This window comes from Strigops habroptila, chromosome 22, assembly GCF_004027225.2.
Source record: "Strigops habroptila isolate Jane chromosome 22, bStrHab1.2.pri, whole genome shotgun sequence".
Classification (NCBI taxonomy): domain Eukaryota; kingdom Metazoa; phylum Chordata; class Aves; order Psittaciformes; family Psittacidae; genus Strigops; species Strigops habroptila.
In genome coordinates, this window is record NC_044298.2 from 248,875 (window position 1) to 276,824 (window position 27,950).

The window sequence follows — 27,950 nt, forward strand, 5'->3', positions numbered from 1 at the left end:
GCTCAAATCCATGGTCCCCCGTGGTAGGGGTGATGCTGGGGCCCGACACGGGTGCCGTGGCCGGCTGGAAGTGGCTGTCCCAGCCTGGATCTGTGACAGCAAACAGGAAGGCGAGCAGGGAGCAGGCACCGTATTTACTCCATCCTCGTGCTGGAGAGGTGATTTATTGTGGTTCCTCTGAGGTTGGTGTTGGGGGTTTTAACAGCTTCTGTTAACTATCTCCTAAATGTTTGGCTTGTTCTAGAGCCCAGCCTGGCCATATGAGGGGTGGATGTGGTGGGGCTGGGACTGGGGCTGGGCTTGGCTCATCCCAGAAAAAGCTTTTTCCGTCTTAATCATACAATTATGGAATGGTTTGGGTTGAAGGGACCTTAACGCTCCTCAGTACCAACCCCCTGCCACGGGCAGGGACACCTTCCACTAGAGCAGGTTGCTCCAAGCCCCTGTGTCCAACCTGGCCTTGAACACTGCCAGGGATGGGGCAGCCACAGCTTCTCTGGGCACCCTGTGCCAGCGCCTCAGCACCCTCACAGGGAAGAGCTTCTGCCTCAGAGCTCATCTCAATCTCCCCTCTGGCAGGTTAAAGCCATTCCCCTTGTCCTGCCCCTACAGGCCCTTGTCCAAAGCCCCTCTCCAGGTTTCCTGGAGCCCCTTTAGGCCCTGGAGCTGCTCTAAGGTGTCCCCTTCAGGAGCCTTCTCTTCTCCAGGCTGCCCCAGCCCAGCTCTCTCAGCCTGGCTCCAGAGCAGAGCTGCTCCAGCCCTCGCAGCAGCTCCGGGGCCTTCTCTGGGCTCGCTCCAGCAGCTCCACGTCCCCCCGCTGTAGTTGCCCCAGAGCTGGATGCAGGATGCAGGGGGGGGTGTCACAGAGCACAGCAGAGGGCTGTGGATGAGTCGGTTGCTCCCTGCTGATGGGAACCATCACCAGTGGGTCTGGCCGGAGCTGCCAGTGATGGCCATTGGTTTGGCTTGATGTTGGTGGCACGGGCAGGGCAGGATCTGTGTCCCTGGGTCTAGAATGGTTCCTGTGAGTGAGCAGCAACAGCTGAGCACCAGCTGTCTCGCTGCGTTTCAGCCGGGGCTGGATCCTCACCCACCCGCCTTGTGATGTGGGGACACGGGCTGAGGAGCTGTCCCTGTCCCACCGTAGGCATGCACGCTGCTGCTGAGCTGGCGGAGCGGGGCTGTGTCTCACCCCAGCAGATGGCAAAGCCTTTGTGGAGAGGGGGCATCCCCCGGTCCAGCAGTCCGAAGTCATAAAATCATAGAACCACAGCCTGGGTTGGGTTGAAGGGATCTTAGAGCTCACCCAGCTCCAACCCCCTGCCACAGGCAGGGACACCTTCCACTGGAGCAGGTTGCTCCAAGCCCCTGTGTCCAACCTGGCCTTGAACACTGCCAGGGATGGGGCAGCCACAGCTTCTCTGGGCACCCTGTGCCAGCGCCTCAGCACCCTCACAGGGAAGAGCTTCTGCCTTATCTCCAACCTAAATCTCCCCTGTTTCAGTTTGAACCCATCACCCCTTGTCCTGTCACTCCAGTCCCTGATGAAGGTCCCTCTCCAGCATCCTTGTAGCCCCCTTCAGATACTGGAAGCTGCTCTGAAGTCTTAACATCTTGGAGCCAACACATTTATCAAGGCAGTGCAGGGGAAGAGGAAGTTAAACCTGGTTTTGCTGGGTGGCATCTTGTCCTGGTTCCTCCTGTTTGCTTAGGGTGAGTTCGGTTTGGGTTAGGTGTCAGCCAGACCCTGGACTGTGCCTCTCGGTGGGCTTTGGTGGCTCCTTCTCCTCTTGCAGCACTTGGGTTGTAGGTCGTGGGGCCAAGGGATGGCTCTTTCTGCTCGGTTCCTCATGCCCTGGGCCTTGCTTTCTGATTGCAAGTCATGGTGCTGTTAGAGTCCCAAATGATTCATGCTGTTTGTGGACTTGTAAGCTTCCAGCTGTTTGATGGCAGCGTGCTCCAAGCGTGAGCCTGTGGCTGTGGTCCAAAGTAGGTATTGGGATGGCAATGGTGGGAATGTGTACAGAAGGATGGGCAGGTCCACCCCTGAGAAAAGGAGATGGCCAGGACACTGATTTTTGTGGGTTTATTTCCATTTTGGAAGTGCCAGGGACTGGTCAGAGCTGTGATGGTTGAGTCTGAGCATTGGAATGGAGGAAGGAGCCTGGTCCTGGTGGTGTTGGCCAGATCTTTCCCATCCATCTCTCCACAGGACTCTCTGGTGTCACCCTCCCAGTACTCAGCATTGTCATAACAGTGTCAAATTAAGTTCATTTGCTTGAGTTATGTTCATAAGCTTGAGTTTGCTTAAGTTCATATCCTTCTTCTAGTGGTCCAGAGGAGCTGGTGACTCCCATCCCCTTCCCAGTGATGGGAAGCTCTTGGCTTCACCAGCTCCTCGGCACACATGCTGGACCCTGCAGGCCCTGAGGACACCAGTGCTCGCTGCCTGGGAGCCTAGGAGTGAAACCCTGACCTGAGTGTGGGATGGGGCAATGCAGGAGCAACATCTGCTTCTACATTGCCTTCACATCTTTAGACTTGCTTTGGGCGTGGATGTGGTTTAGCAGTCAGGAGATGCAAATAAGACCAGCAGCACTGTGACCTTGGGCATTGCTGCTCTTACTCACCAGAGCTCGGGAGTGGAGAAAGAACAAGAAGTGGTTTGGGATGGCCAGTTTGAAAGGTCTTGGTGGCCCTTAGGGAAGGGCTGAGCCTTTGGGAACATGCTCGAGGGCTGGGGATGGAGATTGGTGCCATGCTGCCCTTGGGTGAAGGAAAGGTGACAGCAGGATGCCCTGTGCTGGCCGTGGAGTGTGCATCCCCAATCCCCATGGACACGAGAGGGAGGAGGAATGTTTCCCCTGGGACAGCTCCACTGTCTACTGTGTCCCGTGGGGCTGCCGTGAGTTTCCATCACTCTCACGGATGGTCCGGAGCAGCAGTTGGGTCTCATGGAGTTTCCCCTGGGTAAAACCCACCACGGGGAGAGTTGTCCCCTGTGCTACTGCGGGGAATCCCATCCGCTTGCAAGGGGAGCCCCTAAATTCCCTGCAGGGAAGGTTTCCTCCTCCTCACACTGCTGAGCCTCTCCTGGGGACCCAGTTCCTTTGTCCCAGTGGTGGGATCCCACCTCTGGTGCAGGAGCTGAAGGCAGCAGTTGTTCCCTCTTGGTGTGTTGTGTTTTGGGGGGCACTCAGTTGGGAGCAGGACTTGGTGGTCCCCAAAACTATAGCCACGTCCTGCTCCTCCATCCCTCCTTTTCCTCCCTGTGGCCTCAGCGCTGGTGCTAGTCCCCACTGGGAGTCTGATTTGGGGTTGAGACCTGCTTTAAGATCCCTTCCAACCCTCAACCGTTCCATGCTTCTGCTCCCTAACAGCATGGGGACAGCTTTGCCAACCTCCTGATTTCTGAGCGCAGGATCCGAGCCCGGATTCAGCTCTCTCCTTCTTGCTCCTTTCTTTTTTAATGAGTCAACCTCTCATCTGTCATATTAAACCTCCTCATTACCAGGTATCTAAATTCTGCTCTGACAACAGTGACAGGGGAAGCTGCGATCTCATTGCCACGGCGCGGGGCTACGGGGAGCTGGCAGCTGGTTATTTCATGCCCTGCAGGGAGCCGTGGGGTGGGTGATGGAGCTGGATAATGGGCTCTCACTTCCCTTCATTTAGAAAACCCTACTTAGCACAGAGGGGAAAATTATCCCCGGCCTCCAGCTCTGGAGCTGCTGATGGATAGAGGATAGGAGGGAAGGGGAATGGCTCTGTGTGGTCTGGCTGCTCCTCCCTGGGGATGGATGGAGGTGGCACAGGGCTGCTCCATGCAAGAGGTTGGTCCCAGGGAAAGGGGATGCTGTCCAGGAAGCTGTGTCCTTGCCTTGGCACGGGGTGATGGTGGTTCCCTGGTGGCGCTGCCCAGCCTCCCTTCTCCTAGGGACACCTTCCACTGGAGCAGGTTGCTCCAAGCCCCTCTGTCCAACCTGGCCTTGAACACTGCCAGGGATGGGGCAGCCACAGCTTCTCTGGGCATCCCCAGTTTAATAATTGCCTCCAAATCCTTCCTGTCTCCCTGCCCTTGCACAGGCAAATGCCGGCTCTCCGGCATCACTATGGGATGTGCCTTTCTCCCTCCCCAGACTCTGCCGGTCTTGGCACGGCGTGTGGTTTTGTTACAGCTCAGCAGAGCTGGTTGGCATCTGCTTTTCTCCAGAGAGCTTCCCGAATCTGGGTCGGGAATATATGTGTCTTGTTCATATTCCTCAGGGACCTGGTTGAATCCAGCTTCACTCCTGCTCTCCTGAGCCTCCTGAGGTTTGTACCTGCAGCCGGCGGGATGGATCCTGCGCAGGCAGGAGGACCTGAGCCGCTGGGTTTGCTGTTGATCCTGGGGAAGTGGGGACCTTCCCATAGGCACCAGGCATGTGGGAGGGATTGGGGCTTTGGCGCTGGGCTTGCACTTGCTGCGGATGAGCAGGATTCGGCCCCAGGGAGGCTCCAGCTGTGTTTCTGAGCGGGAGCTTTGCTCCGGAGCCATGTTTCGGCTGCCTTCCTCTTCCCCTCCCCCTGCCTGCATCTGGAGGCTCGACACAGGAACCCAGATAGCATCATCCTGAAACCAGAATAGAAGCTTTGGAGGAGACTTTAGCATGTTGGTGCGGTTTTGATCTTGGTTTGGAGATAAAGAGGTGCTAAACAATGCTAAGCTGGTGAGTTGGAGTCCTTCATGGCTGCGCTCGCTGCCCGCTGTGGTGCCAAGGACATCCCTCTATGGGTGCAAATCCCCTTTGCTGCATCCCTCTGGGGTGCTGGGGCTGACTCCATCCCACAGCAAAGCCAGTTTGGGCCATCAGTGATTGCATTGGTGATGGCAAGAACCACGCCAGTGGCTTTGTAGGATAAGAGGGACAGTGACAGGACAAGGGGGAATGGGTTTAACCTGCCAGAGGGGAGATTGAGATGAGCTCTGAGGCAGAAGCTCTTCCCTGTGAGGGTGCTGAGGCGCTGGCACAGGGTGCCCAGAGAAGCTGTGGCTGCCCCATCCCTGGCAGTGTTCAAGGCCAGGCTGGACACAGGGACTTGGAGCAACCTGCTCTAGTGGAAGGTGTCCCTGCCCGTGGCAGGGGGCTGGAACAGAATGAGCTTTAAGCTCCCTCCCAGCCCAAACCAGTCTGTGACTCTATGATTCTATGATAAGAGCAACATTAACATGGATGCAGACTCTGGATTTTAGGGAAGGTTGCTCTTCCCCCCCTCTGCAGAGGAGGAGGAAGCCAGCGCTGCAGATCCAGAAACCACCAAGAAGGAAACTCAAAGTGCTTGGTGTCAGCAGAGAGGATATGTTAAAAAAACAACAATTAAGTCACAAAAGGCAGGCCTGGCCGTCAGCGAGAAAAGAAACAGGAAGGCAAGAACTGAACTTAAACAGTCGGGTTCAAGAGGTGACTTGAGCTAAATCCATATCCTTAAGGGAGGGAAGTCCAGCCCTGTCGGCAGGCAGGGAAGCGGCTGTGTTGGTTTGTGCTGGGGCAGGACCTGGGCAGCCTCAAGCTGAGGTTTGGAGCCCTCGGTTGTGCTTTGCTGCTTTGTTTGCAGTGACTCTTAAAGCTCTCCTGCAGCGCGAGGAGAGTCTGAGTATCGCATGGGTGCTGCCAGGCTGCTTCTTGTGCCACGTCATGCCTCCACTCAACCCCTTTCCATGGTCAGAGCTGCGTGTGTGCAGTGGGGAGCATTGCACCAGGGCATGGGGGTACTCTCCCCGCTGCTGAACCAGCATCATCACCTCCAGAGCATCATCGGTCCCTTCCTTGGCTCAGCCGGTTCCCTCAACACCCTCACCCCAGCACGGGGTGGTGGAGGGCTCGGCAGCAGCACAGAGGGTGTAAACCACTTCCCATGGCAGGCTCAGCTCACGGGCTGCTTTGCAGCACAGCAGCATTGCCCCAGCGTGGGCTTTCTCCTATCATGGGCAGAGAGATGGGACAAACCCTGCCCCTCATAACCCCCCGTGCCCACCGGTTGCGTGCTGAACCTCTCTTGCAATGGTCCTCGTCACCTGGAGGTGCTCCAAGATGGGGAAGGTGTCAGTGCAGCATGTTATTGAGGTTGTTTCTGTCCGTGGCTAAACGCTGAGCCCCCCCGCAGTGTTGGTCCCACTGCGCTGGGTTTGGTGAATCGGTGCTGTTGGATGCCAGGGGAAGGATGCCTCGTGTGGAGGACCCCTCATCCCAAAGTGCTTGGACCCATTATGCTGAGCCACCCCTTGGTTTGATGGAGCCAAATAAGGATAACCCCATCTTTGGGAAGAATTCCTGCAAATCCTGGGTAAAGGATGGGTTTGTCCTGAAGGAAGAGCATCTGGTGCCTGGGCAGAACGGGCTGCTATAGCTGTCATCTGCTTTTATCCCTTTGATTTTGGACTTTCTGTGCTGTTATCAGACACCCTCCATTCATCCCCTCTGTAAGATGAGCCACCTTGGTCCTTTCAGCATCTTCACAGGAGAGATTTTCTTCTTTTCTCTTTTCCTTCCTTTTTTCCCTAGCCTCCAAATGTCCTTTGAGCTGCTTTTGCAGATTTCCCTGTGGCCAAGGACATCCCTGTGGCGCTGGCCTACTTTGGGGGATGGAGATGGGGAAAACACCCCTTGAACCAGTGCTGTGATGAACCCATCCACATTTTGGCACCACTGTGGCCCTCCTATGTATTTCAGCACAGGATTGGAAAGCAGGATGTGAGTGCAGGGGCAGATGCTGGGAAAATCAAGGCTGTGCAGAGCTCGAAAGGAAAATCCAGTTTTGGAAAGGATGCGTTTATTTGCCTTGATTTGTCTTCCTAAAGCTTTTGGATTCAGCTTTTTGATCTTCCCTTCGCAGCTGCGCAGCCGAGTTTTGGTTTATTTAAGCTGACATCGTGCTGGGAGCACACAAGGCTTTACAAGGTGGAGGTTTAAGGAAGGACAGCTTAATATCCTCACCTTCAAGAGGAGCGGCCGTGGCGGGGCTAACTTTAGTAAGGAGGCAACTAAAAAGGGATGCAATAGAAGTATAGTAAAAATAGCAAATGGCTGTAGAAAGTGGCTATGAGAAGTCTAAGTGGCTTTAAGCACACAGGGAGAAATACAGGGCTATTTAGAAGCAACGGGAAAGAGAAGGTAAACAGAACCCTGCTGCTTCCAGTGCCAAGGGGAAAGCATTTAGAAATAGGGAAAAGAGCTGGGAAATGTGTGTAGTGGCTAAAAAAATCCCAAAACAAAGACTTGGAAGAGAGAGCAGCTCTCGTGCCCTCCCCCCTCCAGCTCCTGGAGCTGTGGATGCAGCACCCCCAAATTCCTTGTTTTGTAAAAACGTCTCCCAGCTGAGATTCCTCTTTGCTTTCTCTTCCTTTCCCCAGTTGCAAAATGCCAACTCTGCTCCCTCACCCGTCGCTCCAATTGAAAGCAATTTGCTTGGAGCCGGCTCTGAATTACTCAGCACAGAGTTAACCAGCACCTGCTCAGAGTTAATTAGCAAGTGTGTTAATTGCTGTGATAGTCATAGGCGCGCGAGCGCGAGGGGGTGGAGGGCAGAGAGAGGGATGCGGGTGCTAATGGGCTGCCTCTGTCCTGATGCTTCTCATTCCTTCCCTGGGGCAACGCTGAATTTCACAGACTGGGTTGGGATGAAGAGACCTTAAAGCTCCTCCAGCTCCAGCCCCCTGCCACGGGCAGGGACACCTTCCACTAGAGCAGGTTGCTCCAAGCCCCTGTGTCCAACCTGGCCTTGAACACTGCCAGGGATGGGGCAGCCCCAGCTTCTCTGGGCACCCTGTGCCAGCACCTCAGCACCCTCACAGGGAAGAGCTTCTGCCTAAGAGCTCGTCTTCATCTCCCCTCGGGCAGGTTAAAGCCATTCCCCTTGTCCTGTCCCTACAGACCCTTGTCAAAAGTCCCTGTGCTGCGGTGGTGGAGCAGCTGAGATGCTCAGTGGTTGCATGGAGATGGTCACCATGGAGACGGGTACCACTGGGGATGGAGACATCATGGAGGGGAGGCTGTGGGTGCCTGAGTTGGCCCCAGCCCGGCCTCATGGTATTTGAGCCATCCCAAACCTGGTTCAGGACGGCATTGGGTCACATTTTGGCCAAGCCCGTCTGCCTTACAGGGCTGCAGAGATTCTCTAGTGTCTTTTAGTGTCACCCAGGTCCTTCGTGTGGGAATGGAAAATCCCAAGCACAAACACAGGCTGGGTGGAGAATGGATGGAACCCTGAGGAGGAGGACCTAGGGCTGTTGGTTGATGAGAAACTCCCCATGACCCGGCCCAGAACCCCACCGTGTGCTGTGCTGCACCCCCAGAGCATGAGCAGCAGGTTGAGGGAGGGAGCAGCTCTGCTCTGGGTGCTTGACAATATGTACCTTTGGGTGCTTAAATTCCATCTGATCACAGAGGACGGTCCTGGGTCATCCCGATGATTTGATGTGGTAGTGGAGTAATTTGCTGGTGGGGGAAAAGGAGCTCTGGAGGTTCTTGCCCTGGTGCTTGGTGCAGAGTGGCTGCTTCTGGGCTGGATCCGAGCACGCGGTGGCAGTGCCGGTGTGGTGGGCAGGGGGGCAGGAGGTTTTCCAGGTTTCTTGGGCTCGCAGATGCTGATCAGAAACTCGAGCCTGTGGTGGGACTTCTGAAACAGCCACCTGGGCAGGAAGTGTGAGCATACCTGCCTCGAAAAACATGGTGTGGGGAGAAAAACGACCTAAAACTGCATAAACCCACCCCAAAACTCCAACACCAGGAACATGAAGAGGAAAAGGGGGAGTTTGAAATCCCATCTGTTGGATGAGTTTGGAGGGCAGCAAACAGTGCTGTGCTTTTCTCCATCCCTCCTTTTCATCCCATCCATGGACAGCACTTGCTGTAGGTGTTTTCCTTCCTATGCAGGGGAGAGGGATGGAGAGCATCAAAGGGCCAGCTCCTTTTCTCCCCACGGTGACAAGCCAAGTGTTGTTAAGTCCCCTTTTTCCTGCAGGGGACTTTCCAGCATTGACAAACCCCAAGGCTGAGACAGTGGTCCCCATCCAGGCAGCATGATGAGGACCCAGGAGTTGGCATTCAAGAGCAGTGTGAGGAATGTGGTCTGGTGGTCGAAAAAGGTGATTTGTATCAAAACACCTTGGTTTATTTGTGACACAGGGAGGGGAATGTGCTTTCAATGCCACCACTCCCACGTAAGAAGCACCAGGTTGTGTGAAGCTTGGGGCAGGGATGTGCAGCGCCGGGATTTTCTCCTCATCCTTACAAACATCCCATCTCTTTTCCTAACTCTTTTGGCCATGAGAGCATCCTGTGAAGAAGTCCCACAACCAAATTGTGTTAAAATATGTTTCCTTTCACTCAGTTTAAATTTACTGCCCGTTGTTCTCCAGTGTTTATTGTTGCTTCTGGAGAGTTCCTCTCTGGTTTGGACAGTAAATCTGCCGTCTTTTCAGAGGGTTTCTCTGTCCAAGAGCTGCAGCACAAGGAAAGAATTAGCATCTTGCCTTGGGTCCGGATGTGGAGCTGTTGCTGCTTCGCGCTGCTGCTGGTGGTTTTGAAGATGGTGAAGGTGAATATTCTGCAGCCAGTTTAAAGAAATGGCAGCTCCAAAGGGAAAAGCTGCAAAGCAGACGGGGCAGAAAGTTCCTCCTCTGCCAAATCTTCTCCGTGCTTGTGAAATCCTCGCCTCAGCCCCCAGCCTTGGGGCTCTGGACACTCTCTCCCACGTGGGCTTATGGTGGTGGAAATGCCAAGTGGACACCCTGGATGGATGAAACAAAAATCCTTGTTTTCCTTTGGGCTCCTCCTGTATCATCAACCTTTGGGGGATGTTCTTGTGGCAGCCTGGTGCCTTCATCCCCTGCTCACTGGTGCCAGGCTCAGCAGTGGTGCTCTGGGACCAGTGGTGCTCTGGGACTGGCAATGCTCTGGAGCTGGCAGTACTCTGGGACTGGTGATGCTCTAGGACCGATGATGCTCTGGGACTGGCGATGCTCTAGGACCAGTGATGCTCTGAGGTTGCTGATGCTCTGGGACTGGCCCTTTTGAGGCTACCTACAGAGGGATGGGAAGAAGCAGCTGAAGGGCATCCTCCCAGCACCAGCTCAGCATCCCCCATGGCATCAGTGCTGCTTGTCCCTCCCATTTGCTGCTGGGAGGGCAAACACTCACCAGTTTGGAGAAATAATGATTCAAGTAGCAAATACCATCCCTGTATGGTTTGTCCTTGCCAAGAGTATTCCTGGTGGGATTTATGAGAGGAAAAAGAGGGATTTTTGCTGCCCTTTTTCTCTCCAGTCTCCTTCCTGGGCTCCCCATGGTTCATCTTCCCTAGAAGGCAAATTATGGATGTCAGGAGGGGATAAGTCTCCCCATTTGCCTTTTGGCTGCCTGAACCAGCACTGAACCACGGAACATGATGCACGATGCAATAATCCCCAAAAAAAGCAGAAAACAAGATGAAGTGACTCACATGACTCTGTGAACCCCCAAAAAAGAAGTGTGGGAGTGAGACCATCAGGTCTTGTTCGTTGTCGCAGCATGGTCCGATGAGGAGGCGAAGGATGGGGTCAAGGTCCCTGAGGGGCTTCAGTGAGGTCCAGGGGGGCTCCGTGCTCTGGGGTGGGAGAGGAGCAGGAGGAGCTGGGGCACAGATGCTGCGGGTGAATTTGGGATGATGGGACGAGTAGAAAAAGCCTTTTTTCCCCATGCTTTTGGTAATGACCAAGGGCTGGGGGCTGCCAAGTGGAGGCAGATAGGAGGCTCTTTTGGGACTGGCTTTTCCCTCTGCCTGTGTCTTGGCATGGGACACCCTTCCCTTAAATGCAATGTTATCGCTGCCCTTATCCGGCCACTTGGAGAGAGAACCAGGAGGAAAACATCCCTGTGGAAGAATGAACTGGTGGGTTTCCCTTTTATCCCCCTTGCTGCAATGCAGTGCGTGCTGGAAAAATGGGCTGGAATGGGGCTGGGGAGTTGTGTTGGTCAGTGCCTTGGTGCATCCAGGTACATCCAGCATCCAGGGATGCGAGTGCTGGGGAACGCTGAGCCCCCGTCCCATTATCCAGTGCGGAATCATGGAGTGAGGCTGAGGAAGGAGCATGTGGGGCTCCTGGGACATGCAGCTCTCACCCCTTTGGGGACAGGGTGTAGAGCAAAGATACCCCCAAGTTCAATCCACACAGTCAGTGGAAACAACCAGTATCTGGCTGCTGTTGAACCCTGGGCTGCCCTGGCTTTCTTTGAAGTCCTTCTTCCTCTCGCCCGTAAGAAGTAGGTTTCTGTGCCTGATTATATATATATATATTAAAAGTAATCAAATAAAGACTTTTTAAAATTCCCAATTGAAGATTAATGCAGGAATTGGAGACGGATTTAAATTGCCCAAGTTAATCACCAGCCACTCGGCTGCTTCTGACTTTATTAAAGGGAAAAAAAAGCCTGGAGTCTCACAGAGGGATAATGATTCACAGGCTCGGTGCTGTCGTCTCCTCCTCCTCGATGAGCATCGCTGTGTCCAGCCCACACGTGTCCTGCAGCGCGGGCGGTTTTGGGCTCCATCCTTGGGGTGATTGGAGACCAGGTTGGATAAATGCAGCCTGGCTGCAGCTGCGTCAGGGCAATTCCAAGCACAAACAGAGGCTGGGGGAGACTGGATGGAGCAGACATGAGGAGAAGGACTTGGAGGTGTTGGGTGAGAAGCTCCCCATGACCCGGCTTCAATGGGGACAGAAGGGGAATGGCTTTAACCTGCCAGAGGGGAGATTGAGATGAGCTCTGAGGCAGAAGCTCTTCCCTGTGAGGGTGCTGAGGCGCTGGCACAGGGTGCCCAGAAAAGCTGTGGCTGCCCCATCCCTGGCAGTGTTCAAGGCCAGGTTGGACACAGGGGCTTGGAGCAACCTGCTCTAGTGGAAGGTGTCCCTGCCCGTGGCAGGGGCTGGAGCTGGAGGAGCGTTAAGGTCCCTTCAACCCAAACTAGTTTGGGATTCTCTGAGTCTATGAAACCCCTCCTGGCCCCAAGCTGGGCAGGAGGATGGAGCAGAGACTCCCCTGGGCTGGCGGGTTGGAGCAATGCCAGTGATGGGGAGGACGCCGGATCCTGGATGGGGTTTGGGGCCAGAGGGTCTCACTCTTGTCTCTGTCCTTGCACAGGTTCCTGAGCAGCCGCTGAGAGCTCAGCCCCGCAGGACCCGGCCGCACAGGAGGGTACCATGAACTGAGCACGCAGCCACCCGACACAGCCTTTTTTGGGGGTTGTTTTTCATATTGAACCAAAACCTCCCCGCACCCGTTCATGAAAGCGTTTTAACAGGGGGTTCCGCTTCCCCTCCCCTGGAGTGAAGTCATCCCGGCTGTGGTGAGGATTTCCAGAGAAGATGGGGAGAAAAAAGATCCAGATCCAGCGGATCACGGACGAGCGCAATCGGCAGGTGGGTGCTTTCCCTTCACCTCTCCCCTCCCTCCTCACCCACTCGCCTCCCATTGGGGATTGGAAGGGTTCTGCTTCAAAATGACCCATTTGGAGCCAACTGCTGCCTTTTTTTTGTGCCCAGCCCATAAAAATAAGCAGAAACCCAGCCTCGGGGCCAGATCCAGGCGGATCCCAGCACCGCTGCTGCCCTGCCCAGGCGTTGCTCCTCATCCTGGAGCTCCTCACACCGTTTCCATCTAAGCTCTTTTCCAGAAGAAAGTATCTTCTCCGCTGAGTTCCCTTTTCTTTTTCGTGTGTCTTGCAGAAAATCTGTTTCAGTTGACATTTTCCATGAGGTTTTTCCAATGAAAAACAGCCACAACACGTCTCCATTTTTTTGGGATGCAAACAGCCCAAATTATTCCTTTTTTTTTTTTTTTTTTTTTTTTTCTCAATTGAAAACTCAGATGGATCCAGGTTTCTTTTCCCCTTGGGCTCCCTTGAAGCCAAGCCCTAGACATGCATGTGTAGAGATACGCATGTGTAGAGATACACGTGTGTATCTCAAAGATGAAGAGAACCGAACAGATTTCTCCCTAATGCTTGTGTTCTTGGGCCGGACCAGCTGGGTGGCAGCATTTGGCCGCAGCAGGTTTGCTCTGGGTGACTCCACCGCTGTATTTTGCCATAACCACAAGACTTCCAGGCGGATCCCTTTGCTCCGTGGCTTCCTGCGGTCCTTGAGTCAGGCTCAGCACATCCAAGCCTCTGCCTTCAGTGCAGCCACTGCTGCCGATGCCCCAGTTTGGGCTGCCCCACTTTTTCTCCTGCTTTTATTCCGGAAAACAAGATTGTTTCTATATTCTCATGCTTCAAAAGGGGCGAATACCAGCGTTGGATGAACTGCTTTATTGCTTCACAGCAAAACAAGAGGAAATTGCAGGTTTTCTTCATTAGGGCTGGGGGATGGGCATAAAATGCTTTTTGATAATCTCCCAGTTGCTCATGGCACTGCTTATTCCCGTAATTAGAAGGGAATGGGGTTAGTAACAAAGCTGGAGTGTGTTTTATGGGGCAGCACTGGCCAACGTTGCACAGCGGGGAGAGGGATTTGCAGCTCTTGAAGCCCCAGTAGAAGTTCAGATGACCAGAAGGTATTTGGTAATGCTGGAGGTTGATGGCACAGCCGAGCCCTGTTGCTGGAGCTTCAGGAAAGCCTGGCCTTGAACACTGCCAGGGATGGGGCAGGACTGAAGGACACTCAGGAGTAAAGGGTGAACAGGAGCTTTCCAAAGCCTTCACTGCGAGGTGAAGCTCTTCCCATGCATCTTGCACCCAACCTACAGCGTCAGTGAGTCCGACCCTGCTCTCACCCTGGGCCTTGCCTCCCATGGGTGCATGGACCATGAGCCCACACAGGGGAGACCAGAATGACAGCAGAAGCCAAAACCAGGGGAGGAGAGCAAGTAAGAGTCACTAATGTCATTAAAGGAATTACTGGAGAGGATTTGCCATAACAGATCAGACCATCAGTCGTTCAGGGCCAGCCTGCTGACTCTGGCAGCGACCAATATGGTCTACATCAGGGGAAAGGCAAAAATCCCCTGCTAGTGTGGGGCAGTAATTCCTTCCTGACCCCTTTGGTGATCAGCTTATGCCCTGAAGCATGAGATTTGATTACCCTCTTAGACTTAGAAGGTTAATTCTTCTAGATGAGACTCATGCATGGATGTAGGGGAAGGTTTGGGGTTTCTGTCTCAGGTCACAGGGACATGTGCAAGGCGGCGTTGGCTGATGCTTTTGTGTGTTGGTACTGACTAAATGGCAAGTCTTTGCTTTTCTCTGCAAGAAGCATGCATACCAAGACAGAAGGATGTTCCTCCACCCTGTTCCTGCCTGCAGAGGGAATAACCCCTTGTCCATAGAGGGATGATTTAGTGCTTTGGGTTCTACTTGGCTCAGCTCAGGTTGTTGGTTGATTTTGGGCAGGTAACCCCATGCTCTCCTTCATTGCTCCAGGACGAAAAAGAAGTGGTAAATGCTTCATCCCTGGCAGTGTTCAAGGCCAGGTTGGACAGAGCCTTGGGTGACATGGTCTCGTGTGAGGTGTCCCTGCGCATGGCAGGGGGTTGGAACTGAATGATTTTAAGGTCACTTCCAACCCAACCCGTTCTATGATTCTACAACAATGTCCAAACCATGTTTCTAGTCTTCATGGCCAACACCTGCCCCCTTGTTTGCATGCTGTGGCAACATCCAATTGCCTCTCCCAAGGAACAAGGGATGGGACAAGAGGAAACGGCCTCAAGCTGCACCAAGGCAGGTTTAGATGGAGCTGAGGAACAATTCCTTCCCCAAAGGGTGCTCAGGCATTGGAACAGGCTGCCCAGGGCAGGGCTGGAGTCACCGGCCCTGCAAGTGTTCACACCCCGTGTAGCCGAGGCCCTCAGTGCCATGGGTTAGTGGTGGCCTTGGCAGTGCTGGGGAACGGTTGGACTGGATGAGCTGAAAGGTCTTTTCCAACCCAGCTGATTCCATGATTCTTGGTGGCCAAGGGGCCTCATGGTGCCCAGCAAGGTGGATTTTGGTGAGGTGTCCCCAGCACCGGATGCTGCAGGAACAACCACCCTCAGCTTTTCCTCTGTCCTGGTGGTGACACCGTGTGTTTTCCTCTCAGCCCTGCGAGCAGCCAGGGCCAGCACCCACCAGCAGGGATTCTGGGTGGCCGAGAGGTCCTGGATGCCACCAGGCAGGGGGACACCGGCAGTGTGAGCACTGGTGCTTGCAGCCCGACCATGCTGAGAGCGGGCGCATGTGGCACGTGGGGCCAGCCCTGCGCTTCCCAAGGGATGAGAAGATTAGAGCCCAATCTCGTTACTGCTTAATCATCTCTGGATGATGGTGGGGAAGGACAGGCCGTGTGTGCCCAGTGCTGCCCCTGCTCTGCCCTCCCGCTGCACAGAGGGATGCGGCTGCTGCTTGAGGGATGCTCTGTGCTGGGTGCAGGCGGGATGCTGCCGGTCACCACCAGTGTGGATGGGGAAGCTCCAGGTGAAGCTCTTGGTGGTGTTACAGCTTATCCAAGCTTGAGTTGAGCGAAGGCAATAGACTCTCCTCCCTCAACACTGCAAATTAGAGCTGTTCAGCTGCAAAATCGATGCTGTGGTGGAGGCCCAAAGTGAGGTTGAGCTCTCCCATGCACGGCAAGGGAGCGGTGAGGGATGCAGCACCCGAGGGCATCTCGGCTTCATCTCCAGCCCTTCCCCAGGCTGCTGCTTCACCCTGAGAGTGATGCCTAAAGCAAAGCACTGACTCTCCTGCCTTTATTTTCCTTTGTTTCATTTGCTAAGAGGGCATTGGTCAAGTGCGGTGCATGTGTTCCTTGCGGGGACTGAGGGATCTTTAGCAGCCAGGGTGGAAAGCCCAAACCAGCTCCTTCCCCACCAGCTGGGTCCTGTTAGGAGCCTTGGCTGGGAAATGCAGCCCAGCATCTGTCTGGCACCTGGGGAGTGTTTTGGAGCCTGCACCCAGCTCTGTCCTCATCCCCCAGCCAGCTCGCAGGGATCTCAGTTCTGCTGTCCCGAGCATAAGAAGGACATGGAGCTGTTGGAGCAAGTCCAGAGGAGGCCAGGAGGATGAGCAGGGGCTGGAGCACCTCCCATAGTGCTGAGAAGATTGGGGCTGAGAAGACTGGGGCTGTTCAGCCTGGAGAAGAGAAGCTGCGTGGAGACCTCACAGCAGCTTCCAGTGTCTGAAGGGGGCTACAAGGATGTGGAGAGGGACCTTCATCAGGGACTGGAGCGATAGGACAAGGGGTGATGGGTTCAAGCGGAAACAGGGGAAGTTCAGGTTGGAGATAAGGCAGAAGTTGTTCCCTGTGAGGGTGCTGAGGCGCTGGCACAGGGTGCCCAGAGAAGCTGTGGCTGCCCCATCCCTGGCAGTGTTCAAGGCCAGGTTGGACACAGGGGCTTGGAGCAACCTGCTCTAGTGGAAGGTGTCCCTGCCTGTGGCAGGGCTTGGAGCTGGCGGAGCTTTAAGGTCCCTTCCATCCAAACCATTCTATGACTCTTATCATCAGACTGGCAGAAGATGCCTCATTAGCTGACAGCTCTAATGACAGCGGGTCGGGGCTGGGGTGGGGTGGTGTGGAGCAGCTTCGGGTTGACTGAGCCCCCCTCTCATGGCACACAGGGTTGGGTGCTCACAGCACTACTGCAGTGAGTGAGGATGAGATCTCCAGTGCTTGAATGTTCAACTTGATGAACACCCAGCGCCACGCAGCCCCCGGACAGATGGCAGCAATGCTGGCGGGGGGGGGGCTGCAATTCATTTGCTCTTGATTTGGCAAGATGTGATGATTTCCAACGCTGATAATCATCTCTGTGCTTGTAAAGTGTCTGCCTTTGGAGGAGCCTGAAATAGGCAGCGATAGGAACTGGTTGGAAGAGGGAGGTGGGAGAGGAGAGCTTGGAGTGTGTTGTCCAGTTGGGGAAACTGAGGAGAGAAGATTCCCTCTGCCCTCCTCTTCCTTTTGTTCTGCCTCCAATGGTCATCCCAGTTTTCTCTGGGAGGTTTCGGGTCCGTGGCAGCGTGGGGATGGCTCCTGACCATGGTTCTTGCTTTCAGGTGACCTTCACCAAGCGCAAGTTCGGTTTGATGAAGAAAGCCTATGAGCTGAGCGTCCTGTGCGACTGCGAGATCGCCCTCATCATCTTCAACCACTCCAACAAGCTGTTCCAGTATGCCAGCACCGACATGGACAAGGTGCTGCTCAAGTACACCGAGTACAACGAGCCCCACGAGAGCCGGACCAACGCGGACATCATCGAGGTGAGGTCACCCATCCTTGTCCTGGCTTTGCCGTGGTGGTGGAGCCAGCGCCAGGTCTGGCACCGCAGCCGGATGGATGCAGGAGGTCGGTGCTGGATGGGGATGGGAGTAAGCAGATCTCCAAGACTTGGTGCCAGCCTGATTTGGCATGGTTTTGGTCCAGCCTAAGAAAAGACTTGGTTCTGGGTTGTAGAGTTTGAAGCTGTCTCGAGTTATGTGTTGATCTAGTGCCATAAAATTGCTCTGTGGTCCAGGCAAAACATGGAGTTTTGGAGGCATCTCCCAGGGTTGCTGCAATGGGGTACCTGGTGATGTTACCCCTGTCTGTTGTTTCAGAGGCACATGGTGAGGTTGTAGGAGGGCACCAGTGGCTGAACCACAAAGTAATTCCGGTTGGGAGGCACCTTTGGATGCCTGTGGTCCAACCCCTGCTCAGAGCACGGCCACCCTCATGTGTAGATGGGGTTGCTCAAGACTTGTCCAGCTGCAGTCTGGGGATCTCCCAAGGATGGTGAGTCCAATCTGATCAGCCCTTGGCTGGCTAATCACTGACATTCCAGGGTGGCGTAAATTAACCCCTGTGGAGTCGGTAGGGATGGAGCGGAGCAGCACCGCCCCACAGAGGGCCCTGGGTGGGTGAAAGACTTGGAGCTCACATGGCATAAAGCTTCATGTCAAAGCACTGCTGGAGGAATCGGCTTCTCCTGCCACTTGGGCCTTGGAATCCCTTTGGTGTGTCTCGGGCAGAGCACTTGGGCTTTGATTTCATGAAGAAGGAAAAACCAAACAACTTCCTTCCTAAATCCTGCTTTTTTTTTTTTTTGTTTTCTCCATGAAATGTGTCTTTTTGAGAGGTTTGGATTCAGGTTTTCACCTCATTGGTTCCCACCAACATGGCCGTGGCTATGACCAAGCATCCAGCAGCTCTTGCCTGCCCTCGTCGGGGTTTGGCGCCTCATCTGCCAGCACCTGGTTGTGGAGGGGCCATAGAAATGGTTCTGAATTGTCCCTTTTTGGCCTCTTTGAGCCAGGCAGTGCCCATCCACTGTGCACATGCCGGGGTTGTTCCAGCACCGCTCCCTGCCTGCTCATCAGCGCCGTCTCATCCAGCATCTCGGGGATGCTCCGACTGCGGCGCTCATGGCGTCGAACAGATTTGTCTTGGCCTAAAAATACCGTAAACATTTTGGGCAGCGTTCTCTGTTCCCTTATGGTCCAAGCTGCAAACACTCCCAAGCCGACAAGTTACACACAGTCCTTGGCACCCAAAGAAATACTGTGTTTGCACCACATGAAAAGCTGGATCCGCATCCAAAGCTGAGGAGAGAAACATCGGGAGCGGAAGGATATTGGTGGATGGCAAGGAAAAGAGCCCAAACATGCCGGGCTCGGCATGTCTTGTTGGAAGAGCCTCCTTGGAGTGAAACCCACTGGGGTGGAGGCAGGTTTTGAGGCTGCTCAAGCATCCCTCCTTGTCCTCATCTCGTCTTGGAGCAGGGTTAGGGTTGCTCAGACCATTCCTGCTCCTGGTGCTGATTTCAATCCCCCTTCTTGGTGACTCCCAGTTGAACGTGACTCCTCCAAGTGCATCTTTGCATCCTTGAAACTTCCCCAGCAACGAGCATTTACAGAAGCTGTGGCTGCCCCATCCCTGGCAGTGTTCAAGGCCAGGTTGGACACAGGCTTGGAGCAACCTGCTCTAGTGGAAGGTGTCCCTGCCCATGGCAGGGGATTGGAGCTGGAGGAGCTTTAAGGTCCCTTCCAACCAAAACCAGTCTGGTTCTATTCCATAGCTCTATGGCATCCCCTGTGGGGACACCTCCGTGCCTCCGCTGTGCTGGGGATTGGCAGCAGTGGGATTCAGCCACGCAAACCCCTGCGGCTCTCTCTGTGCCCGGCAAAGTCCTGGCCGTTGGAAGCTTTTAAGTCAGAGCAAATCTCTCTTAATGCAGAGAGGGGGGTTTCCTTAATCAGGCGGGGGACAGCTGAGGCCCCCAGACAGGCACGCTGGGGGCCACGTGCCGGGATCACGCCGGCTTTGCTCCTCGCTGTCGCTTCTCGTTTCCTCGCAGCCCGCCTGACGTGCCGGTTTGTGATAAGGGACGTGGATGAGAACAGAGCAACCCGGGCATGGGGATGCTCCAGAGCCAGTTAAAGCCACACAGCAGTGTCTCTCCTTTCTTTCCTTGACTGAATGTCATGGGGAGGGCTGATATTTCCCTAATTCCTGGGGTTGTCATTCCTCAGAGTGCTAAAAATCAGGCATTGCGCAGGATGCTGGGGAGGCAGTGAAGTGCAAATGCAGCTGCCGGTGCCGTGTTTTCATCCTCATCCTCATCCTTATCCTTATCCAGACTTCCCGAAGGCCTGGGGTGGTTGAGTCCCCCTCCTCTAAGGGAAGTCAACCACATCCTGGTTGAGCATCGTTTCCTCTCACATGTTCTGCATTTCCTGCTGCTCTCTCACCCTCTTCGGGTTAGAAATCTGTTCCCATATGAGCTGGGATCATGGGAGCAGGAACATCGCCTGGGAGAGCGGGACCTGCAGCGGGTCCTGCCATGAAGGGTACACCCGATAGAATGGGGGGGCCTGAGGGTGGCAGGGAGATGGGTAGGTGATGAGTGGAGTTTCTTTGCCATGTGAAGTTCTCACCCTGGTTTTCTTTGAAAACCTTCTGCTGTGAAGGAATTGATTTTAAATCTCTTTTATATGGGAGAAGAGTGGTGTTCTTCTGGATGCAACCCAGTGACAAAGAAGTTTCATGCCTCTTTGCAGCTTCTGCTTTTCCCCTGGTAAAGGGAATGAGGAGGAATGAGAAGGAAAGCTCTTTTCTAAAAGACCTTGCAGAGATCCTGAAAACAGGAACGACTGGGGTTGGTTCTCGCTCCAGCAGGATGGTTTTCCTTTTACATCATCTTGTCAAAGAGCAGAAAACGTGGGACACACATTATTTTATCCCAAAAAAATGAAAACCCCAGCAGCTCACATGGCTGGAAATGGCATTTTGTTGTCCCAAACCTCCTTTGGAGCAGCAGATTTTGCTTTGGCTCATGACATGTTGTGACTTGGGGCCCGGTGCTTCCTGTCCCACCACACTGCAGATCATCCCCATCCTCTGCTGTGCCAGCTCTGGAGCCCATCTCCCTTCCCTTCCTCCCCTCCACGCCTGCAGGCAGCTGCCTGTAGCATCCAGGAGAGATTTTTCTCTCGGTGCACAACTGGCTCGATGTTTCCTGGGGCTGCTGGTGGGTTTTCTATGGGATGGTGGCACCGCCGCCACTTGTCACAGCTCGGGATGCTCTGATCTGAACTTGGTTGTGGGTGTCGGACCCAAAGACAATTAGGTTATAACTAATTTTATGAAGTTTGTGACCAGGGACAGGAACTAATTATTAGGTAGCAGGAATTATTAGTAACACCAAACGGGGCTTCAGATGCCACCATGGTCAAGAGTGAACCAGGCCCTCCACTGGTGGAGCTGGATGTGGATGAGGACTTCTCCCCATTGCTCATAATATCTAAGTAGTGAGTGTTCAAATGATGTCTGTGAAGGAGTAAGTTTAACTGGAAATAGGGCGAAAAGCTTCAGCTGGAAAAGAAGCTGGGGGATGGGTTTGGTGCCTGTTGCTTGACCAGTGTCACGCAGCGCAAGCATCCACCAAGCAGGGCCAGTGGGAAAAGGCAGAGCCGTTCGGTTCTGATCAGAGAACCACAGAATGGTTTGGATTGGAGGGGAGCTTAAAGCTCCTCCAGTTCCAACCCTCCGCCGCGGGCAGGGACACCTTCCACTAAAGCAGGTTGCTCCAAGCCCCATCCAACCTGGCCTTGATGTTTATTGCTGTTTAGGAAGACAAGAGGAGAATTGTCAAGGCTCTTTTTTTTTCTTTCCTCCTGCTGAATTTGGCATGAAAAGAGATCAAGACTTCCAGGAAATTCTGTAGCTTTGACTTCTAAATAAAACCCCCCTAAATTGGCAAGTGATGGTTCCATAATAACATCTAATTGCTTTTGGTATTTTGAAAATAGAATGATTAAATGTGCATGTGTAACACAATCTGCAAATTGGCTACTGCGCTCGAAAGAGGAACTTTTGGGGTTTCCACTGTGCATGTGATTACCAGGCTCCTGTTAACGGAGGAGGTGCCACATCAATAGCTCTCTGCCCCTTTGCTGCTCATGCAGCCTGGGCCTGGTGTGGGATTTGCTGCCTGGGTGTTGTCACTGTCACCCCCCTGTGTCACCCATGCCATGCTCTTGCTGCGATGCTCTTGCTGTGGTACCGTTGCACTTGGAAAATGCCACCCATTAGAACCCAGCTGGTTTTTGCCAGGGCAAGCTGCTCTTTGCTTATTGTTTTGGTCCTTATTTTCCTATTTGGAAGAAGGTTTTTCCCTATTTTTAGCAGGAGAGCAGATATCATTAAAGTTTATTTCCCCTCCTTGACATTGTAGTAATTGTAGGTGACGAATGTGCCTGAGCTGGTACAGGTCCAAATTCAGCTCTGGCATAAACAGGTCCTTTGAAAGCAAAGAAGTTTCTCTCCATCCATCCATCCATCCATCCCTCCCTCCCTCCCTCCCTCCCTCCCCATGTTGTAATTCCTAAATTAGAGACAGCCTGGTGTCAAAACCCGAGGGCTGGATCTTGACTCTTTAACTCCACTGAGGTCAATGATGTCTTGGGGTGAATTTGTGCAAGGGCAAGTCGTCATCTTTCTGGTCCAGGGGCTGTTTTGGGGGGGACCTGCCCGTCTCAGGCAGCTTCCCGTGTTCCCCATCCCCACTCCCAGATCTCAAACTGTCCCGGTTGTGTTTGCAGACGTTAAGAAAGAAAGGTTTTAACGGCTGTGACAGCCCGGAGCCCGACGGCGATGACTCGATAGACCAGAGCCCCTTGATGGAGGATAAATACCGTAAAGGCAGCGAGGATCTGGATATCCTCTTCAAGCGCTATGGTGTAAGTACCGTGCCCCTTGGCTGGAAAACCTTCATTATATGTTCTTCTTTTGTTTTGTTCTCCTTCTGTTCGATTTCCCCCCAACCTCCTCCCTCCCCGACACCCCCCTTCCTTGTCCTGTCCCCTCCCCAAACGTAACAGGCGCTGAACAAGAAGCACAGGGAATGCGAGAGCCCGGAAGGGGATGAAGTGTTTGCTCTGACCCCGCAGACGGAAGAGAAATATAAAAAGATTGATGAGGAGTTTGATAAAATGATGCAGAGTTACCGGCTCGCAGTGAGTAGCTGGTGGTCTGCAGCCCCCCCTTTCCCCTCCAGGTGATGGGGGTGCTGCGTTGTGCATGGCTTTGCTTCGGAGCCGTGCTGTGCCTTGGGAGCCGATGCGTGCAGCCCACCACAGCCCCGAATGCACCCCGAGTCCCATGGGTGAGAGGCACGAGGGGCCTTGGGGGTCCCTCCTGTTTCCCACCTGGAGAAGCAGGAACAACCTTTGGGAAAACCATTCCCATTAGCTCCAGCATTCCTGAGCCTCTGTGGCTCCAGCTTGACAGTGCAGAAGGATGCTCTCCCCACCTTTGCTTCAAATAATGGATTAAGGCCTCCTTTTTCACCCTTTTTTCCCCCAAAAGAAGTTTTTTTGCCTGGATTAAGACTTCAGGTTCATGCCATGCCAGCCCCTCACATCCCTGTGAGACTCAGCCCGGTTTGGGCTATTGCACATTAATTCCCCCCAAATCCACCGAGCCCTCAGGGCAGCTGGTGGCCGTGGCAGGAATCCAGGGAGGTTTTAGCCTGTGATCCCGGAGCCGTCACCAGGGTGGCATCAGGACAGTGCTGAAAGGGATTTGTGTCAGGAGACAGGAGGAGGAGGGGGGACACACTTCAAATTAGTTATTAGTTCAAGGGAGCAGAGACTATTGATGCAGGGGAGGCTTCTTCAGAGGGATTAGCCCCGAGTTGCTGCAGCCAGAATTGATGTTGCCAGGAGCAGAACAGAGGCTCATTTCTAAGGGCTGGATGACGCACTGTCATAATTACACAGACACAGACCCTCTCCCCAAAAAAGATAACTTGCCCTTTGGTGCTTTGCAACCCCCACGACTTAAAATTCCATCTTTTCTTGAGAATTAGCTCTTGTGAAATGCACAGCTCTTCGTTTTGCTGACACAGCAGGTGAGCTCCAGGAGCCTCCCAAGGTCCCCAGCATCTGCACCTCCATCCCCTGCATCCCAGGGAGGATGGGGGGTGGCTGCCCTGAGCCCTGGGAGAGCTGGGGAGGTGAAGCAAAATGTAGCACAGGCAGCGATGGCTGCTCACAGCTCTGCCCTCCAGGCTGGGTTTAGTGCAGGATGATCTCCTGCAAGGCTTGGCTCTGCCTTGGCCTCCCTGGTTTCACTAGTGGGGAGCAGGTTTTAGCCCTGGCACCCCCCCAGTTCCTGGCACAAGCCCTGTCACTGGTGCAAAATAGGTCAAAAAGTCATCAGAGGTTTAACCTGGGTGTAGAATAACCTCAGAAAGCAGGGCCTGCTCAGCATATGTGCGTTCCTGCTGCAAAGGGAGCGCTCCAAGCAGGCTCCCATCACCGGAGACAGCACCCAGATGTGCCACGAAGGAACATTCCGTGCCCTAAAGTCATTTTGGCTGGTGGCATTCAGGTGCTGGGCGCTTTGTAGTCAGGGCGTAGCATCTGGCTCCCTCACTAAACCTCCCTGTGCAGCAAAGGGACCGAGTGATGCAGTTGAAGAAGATGCTTTTTCCTTTTTAACCAGCTGGGTTGGTTTTGTGTGTGACAAGAACTAACCAGCCTCAGCACCCAGGGAAGCTTAACAACAGCCTTGTTTGCTCAAGAGAGGCCTCGGCGTGGCTTCTGCGTTTGGTGTTTGGAATTGCTTTGAGTGAAAACAGGAATCCTTGAGGTTTGGCTGCTGTGTGCATCTTCTCCCTCACATTTTGGATTGATGTGCAAGCTGTCTTCCCTAGCTGTGCCCTCCCTGGGGGTCGGGGGGACCTGGGACCATGTAGCTGTTGGCCTGGGTTGTGCATCTGGTTGGTGCAATGAGATAAGAGACAGATGAAAAGCAAAACTCCTCTCTGCAGCTGGTGTATCAACCTTTTGGTTTTATCAAGGCATTGTTTAAGATGCGATGCATAAGGGGTAGCTTTTCCCTTCCTTTCCCTTGTGCACGTACGCTGATGGGTTTGCAGTGATGGAAACCCATGATGGATTGATTGGAAGGTGTCCCTTCCCGTGACAGGAGGTTGGAATTGGATGATCTTACGGTCCATCCCAACCCAAACCATTCTGTGATTCTGTGTGTGATTCTGTGATTTATTCCCCGACACTGCTCCTGGTGTTCATATAATGCCCAAGACACCTTCCTCCTCCTGGCTTTGCAGCTCCCGGGAGGAGCAGAGGGATTCCAGCTCTCCCCAGCAGTGGGTAAAGGTCTGGGAAAGGCCGAGCCGGGTCCCTGCGCCCGCGGTGCCGCAGCGCAGGCTCAGAGCCGGCGTCCTCGGAGCTTGGCTGCAGCCACAGGATCTCTCTGAAGGACGGGATGCCCTTGAGAGGCTGGTGGGGAGGGTTTCCAGCAGCGAGGCGTGGGTAAGCACCGTCCCACTCCTTCCTCCCGGCCTCCTCTCAGCTCTCAGAGGACAGTCACCCTTCTAGGAGCAGGTTTCTGGAGGGGCAACAGGCCCCCATCATTCTGCAATGGGGAGATGCTTGGCTCCCTCTGCCCTCACCAGTCTCAGCTCCAGCCCCATGATGGTCCCATCCGGCCCTGGGCTGCTCTGCCCCTCCATCCCTGAGCAAATTAAAGTGGGACTTTAGCAAAGCCCCTGCTAAAGCCTCTAAGCAGGTGCCTGCTCCTGTTAACGAAGAGCGAATCAGTGACATAAGACAGACGCTGGGATAATCGCAGGGAGTCTGGCTCCAGCAGGGACACTGGTAGGTGAAGCTGGTCCTCAACCTGCAGCCAAGAATAGGGCTTGAGCAATGCTCCTGCTTCCCAGGGTCAGCTTCTCCTTCCCAGCAGCTCGTAGAGGTGCCAGGATGAATCCCAGTGTCACCCTGGCACCAATACAAGGCAAAACGAGCCTTTCCCAGCTGCTTGTCCACGGGCAGCAGTGCCAGCCCTCACTGGAGATCCACTGATGGCGCTTTGGGAGGGCTCTTCCCATCACAGAGGGGAGATTTAGATTAGTTGTTAGGAAGTTCTTCCCTGCGAGGGTGCTGAGGCGCTGGCACAGGGTGCCCAGAGAAGCTGTGGCTGCCCCATCCCTGGCAGTGTTCAAGGCCAGGTTGGACACAGGGGCTTGGAGCAACCTGCTCTAGTGGAAGGTGTCCCTGCCCGTGGCAGGGGTTGGAGCTGGAGGAGCTTTAAGGTCCCTTCAACCCAAACCATTCTATGATCGAGCTGGATGAGCTTTAAGGTCCCTTCAACCCAAACCATTCTATGATCCTGCTGGATGAGGAATGCCCTCGGAAAATCCCTGTGGGCTGTCTGGCCTTTGCAGTGGGATGAAGCGCAGCACCGAGCTTGGCTGCTGTCAGTGCTGGTGGGGCAGAACACCATGCTGCTGCCCTGAAAACATGGTGGGTAAATAAATCCATCCTGAAAACGAGGCCAAAGCAACTAGATCAAGTTTTCATGTGCCCAGTTGCTCCTGGTCTTCCCTGGTGGGTTCCAGGCTCCGGTGCATCCCTCTGAGCTGCCAGCATGGGCAGGGTGCAAGCACAGCGGTGCAGGTCAGCAGTGAAGTGGGGGTTTGAGGGGCTGTCCCCCTTTTTTCAGCTGCTGTGATGCAGGATCAGGCCCGCTCTTGCTCAGAGCTTGCAAAGCGAGGAACTTCACCCCTGCTCCCCTTCACCCCTGCTCTCTGTTCAGTCTGCAGTGCCAGCTCCCAACTTCGCCATGCCCGTGACGGTGCCGGTGACCAACCAGAACACGCTGCAGTTCAGCAACCCTGGCAGCTCGCTGGTGACACAGTCCCTGGTGACATCCTCACTGACAGACCCGCGGCTCCTCTCGCCACAGCAGCCAGCGCTGCAGAGGAACACCGTGTCCCCGGGGCTGCCACAGAGGCCGGCCAGTGCAGGTGAGCGATGCTGTGTCCCTTCGCACCCCTTCCTCCTCATCCTCACCGGGGGAGCCTTGCTGGGTGTGCGGCACCAAGCATGGGGCATCCCGGGATGCAAGAGACCCCCCCGGCCAAGGGTCCAGGTAGGGACATGTCCCTCCATCCATGTGTGGCAGGAGCAGCTTGGATGTGTTGCCCATGTTCCTGCCCTGCTGCCAGAGGGTGATGCCCACACTGAGAGGTGACCCTCCCCTCTGCCTACCCCAGGTCTTGTTGCGAGCTGGATCCCTGCAAAGACCCATTTTAAGGTTGGGAAGCACAAGGAGATGAGTCACCCGGCGCCATTCCCAGGCTTGGGGGTGGCTGCCGGCATCCCATCGCCGGTGGCGCTCCGGTGACACGGGACTGCTGCCTAAAAAGGGCTTTTCTGAGTCGGGCTGCGCTGGTTGCGGTTGGTCGCTGAGCGATTACTCATGTGGATCTGGTGACAGATCACAGGGAGCAGTCATTTCCAGCGGGGACCGGCCATGGGTGGCGGAGGGCAGGATGGGGAGAGGAGCAGCTCATCACCCATTGCACCCTGCAGCAGCGGGGGGGGACGGCACGACGTGTGACCACAGCCCTGCAGTGTGATCATAAATAAGAATAGCGTGCAGAAAGCCCCTGCCTGCTATTTTGGTTGTCACAGATGGTCTGGAGAAATCACACAGGCTGCAAATGGCAGAGTCAGTGGCTGTGACTGCCCAGACATCAGGGTGGTGGGTGCTGAAAGCTCAAAGGGGGCTTTGCAAAGGGGCTGGAGGGGTGGGAGAAGGGTTGGGGTGTGCCTCCAGAAGCAGGTTGGGTGGAATCAGAGCGAGCAGAAAGAGTTGCCAGGGCTGGGATGCAATAGGAGCTGCGGTTGAAGCTGGCTTGTTCGCTTACTGCTCTCTCCACACGGTCTCAATGATGGCTTGAAGCGCTCAGGTACCATGATAAGGCCCTCAGACCTGATGGAGAGGGGTCTTCCTGCTCTAAGGCTGGTCCCAAAGAGCAGTGTCACACTCCAGCCTGGGCAGCAGAGCCTTCCTTGGGCATGGAAAGCCGTAGCTCTGGCTGCAGGGATCTCCCCTGCCCTCTCACAGGCCCCTCTGCTGAAAAGAAAGAGGCTTCGTTGCAATGCAGAACGCGCTGGAGGCTCCTCGTGTTTCCATCCTGCCGCTCATCTGAAGGGGGATCATTTCGTGGTTGCGAGCGCAGGGGTGTTCCAAGTCCAACCATCTGCATCTCATTCATTCCCTGCCTGGGACGCGGCAGAATCCTGTTTATAGGAGCCAGGGCCTTGCACGTTAGAACTTTTTTTCCTTAATTCTTTTCTTTTTAGCAACAGCTCGAGCGGAGCCGCGTTCCCAAAGCCAACGCGTGGCACAGCGTTGGGTCAGTACCTCGGCGCTGGCCAGTGCCAGCTCAGGGTCCCAAGGGGGTCTACGGGGCTGGGAATGGGGTTGGCATCACTCACCCAAGGGGGTGACCCCACTTTGGCAGCATTGGTGCCACAGTCTGGGGTTAACGTGGGGTCCTGCAGTAGGGCAGAGCCCGCACATCCTGTTGGGGTCCCTCCTCTGGGACTTCAGAGGTATTGGGACCTCTGGCTTTGCATCCCTGTCTCTTGAAAGGAGGGTGCCCTGT

The 27,950-nt window shown here is 54.6% G+C and overlaps 1 protein-coding gene across 9 annotated transcripts in view; it reads left to right on the forward strand.

Annotated features, from left to right (window-relative positions):
• MEF2D (myocyte enhancer factor 2D) overlaps positions 1–27,950 on the forward strand; it is an 89,944-nt gene that overhangs the window by 41,656 nt on the left and 20,338 nt on the right. For all 9 annotated transcript variants that reach the window (XM_030473863.1, XM_030473861.1, XM_030473867.1 and 6 more), the window contains 4 exons: positions 12,159–12,436; positions 17,044–17,247; positions 22,066–22,203; positions 26,090–26,300. In XM_030473863.1, the coding sequence (XP_030329723.1) occupies positions 12,383–12,436; positions 17,044–17,247; positions 22,066–22,203; positions 26,090–26,300 (607 nt within the window). In that variant the 5' untranslated portion in view covers positions 12,159–12,382. The remainder of the gene's footprint in view (positions 1–12,158; positions 12,437–17,043; positions 17,248–22,065; positions 22,204–26,089; positions 26,301–27,950) is intronic.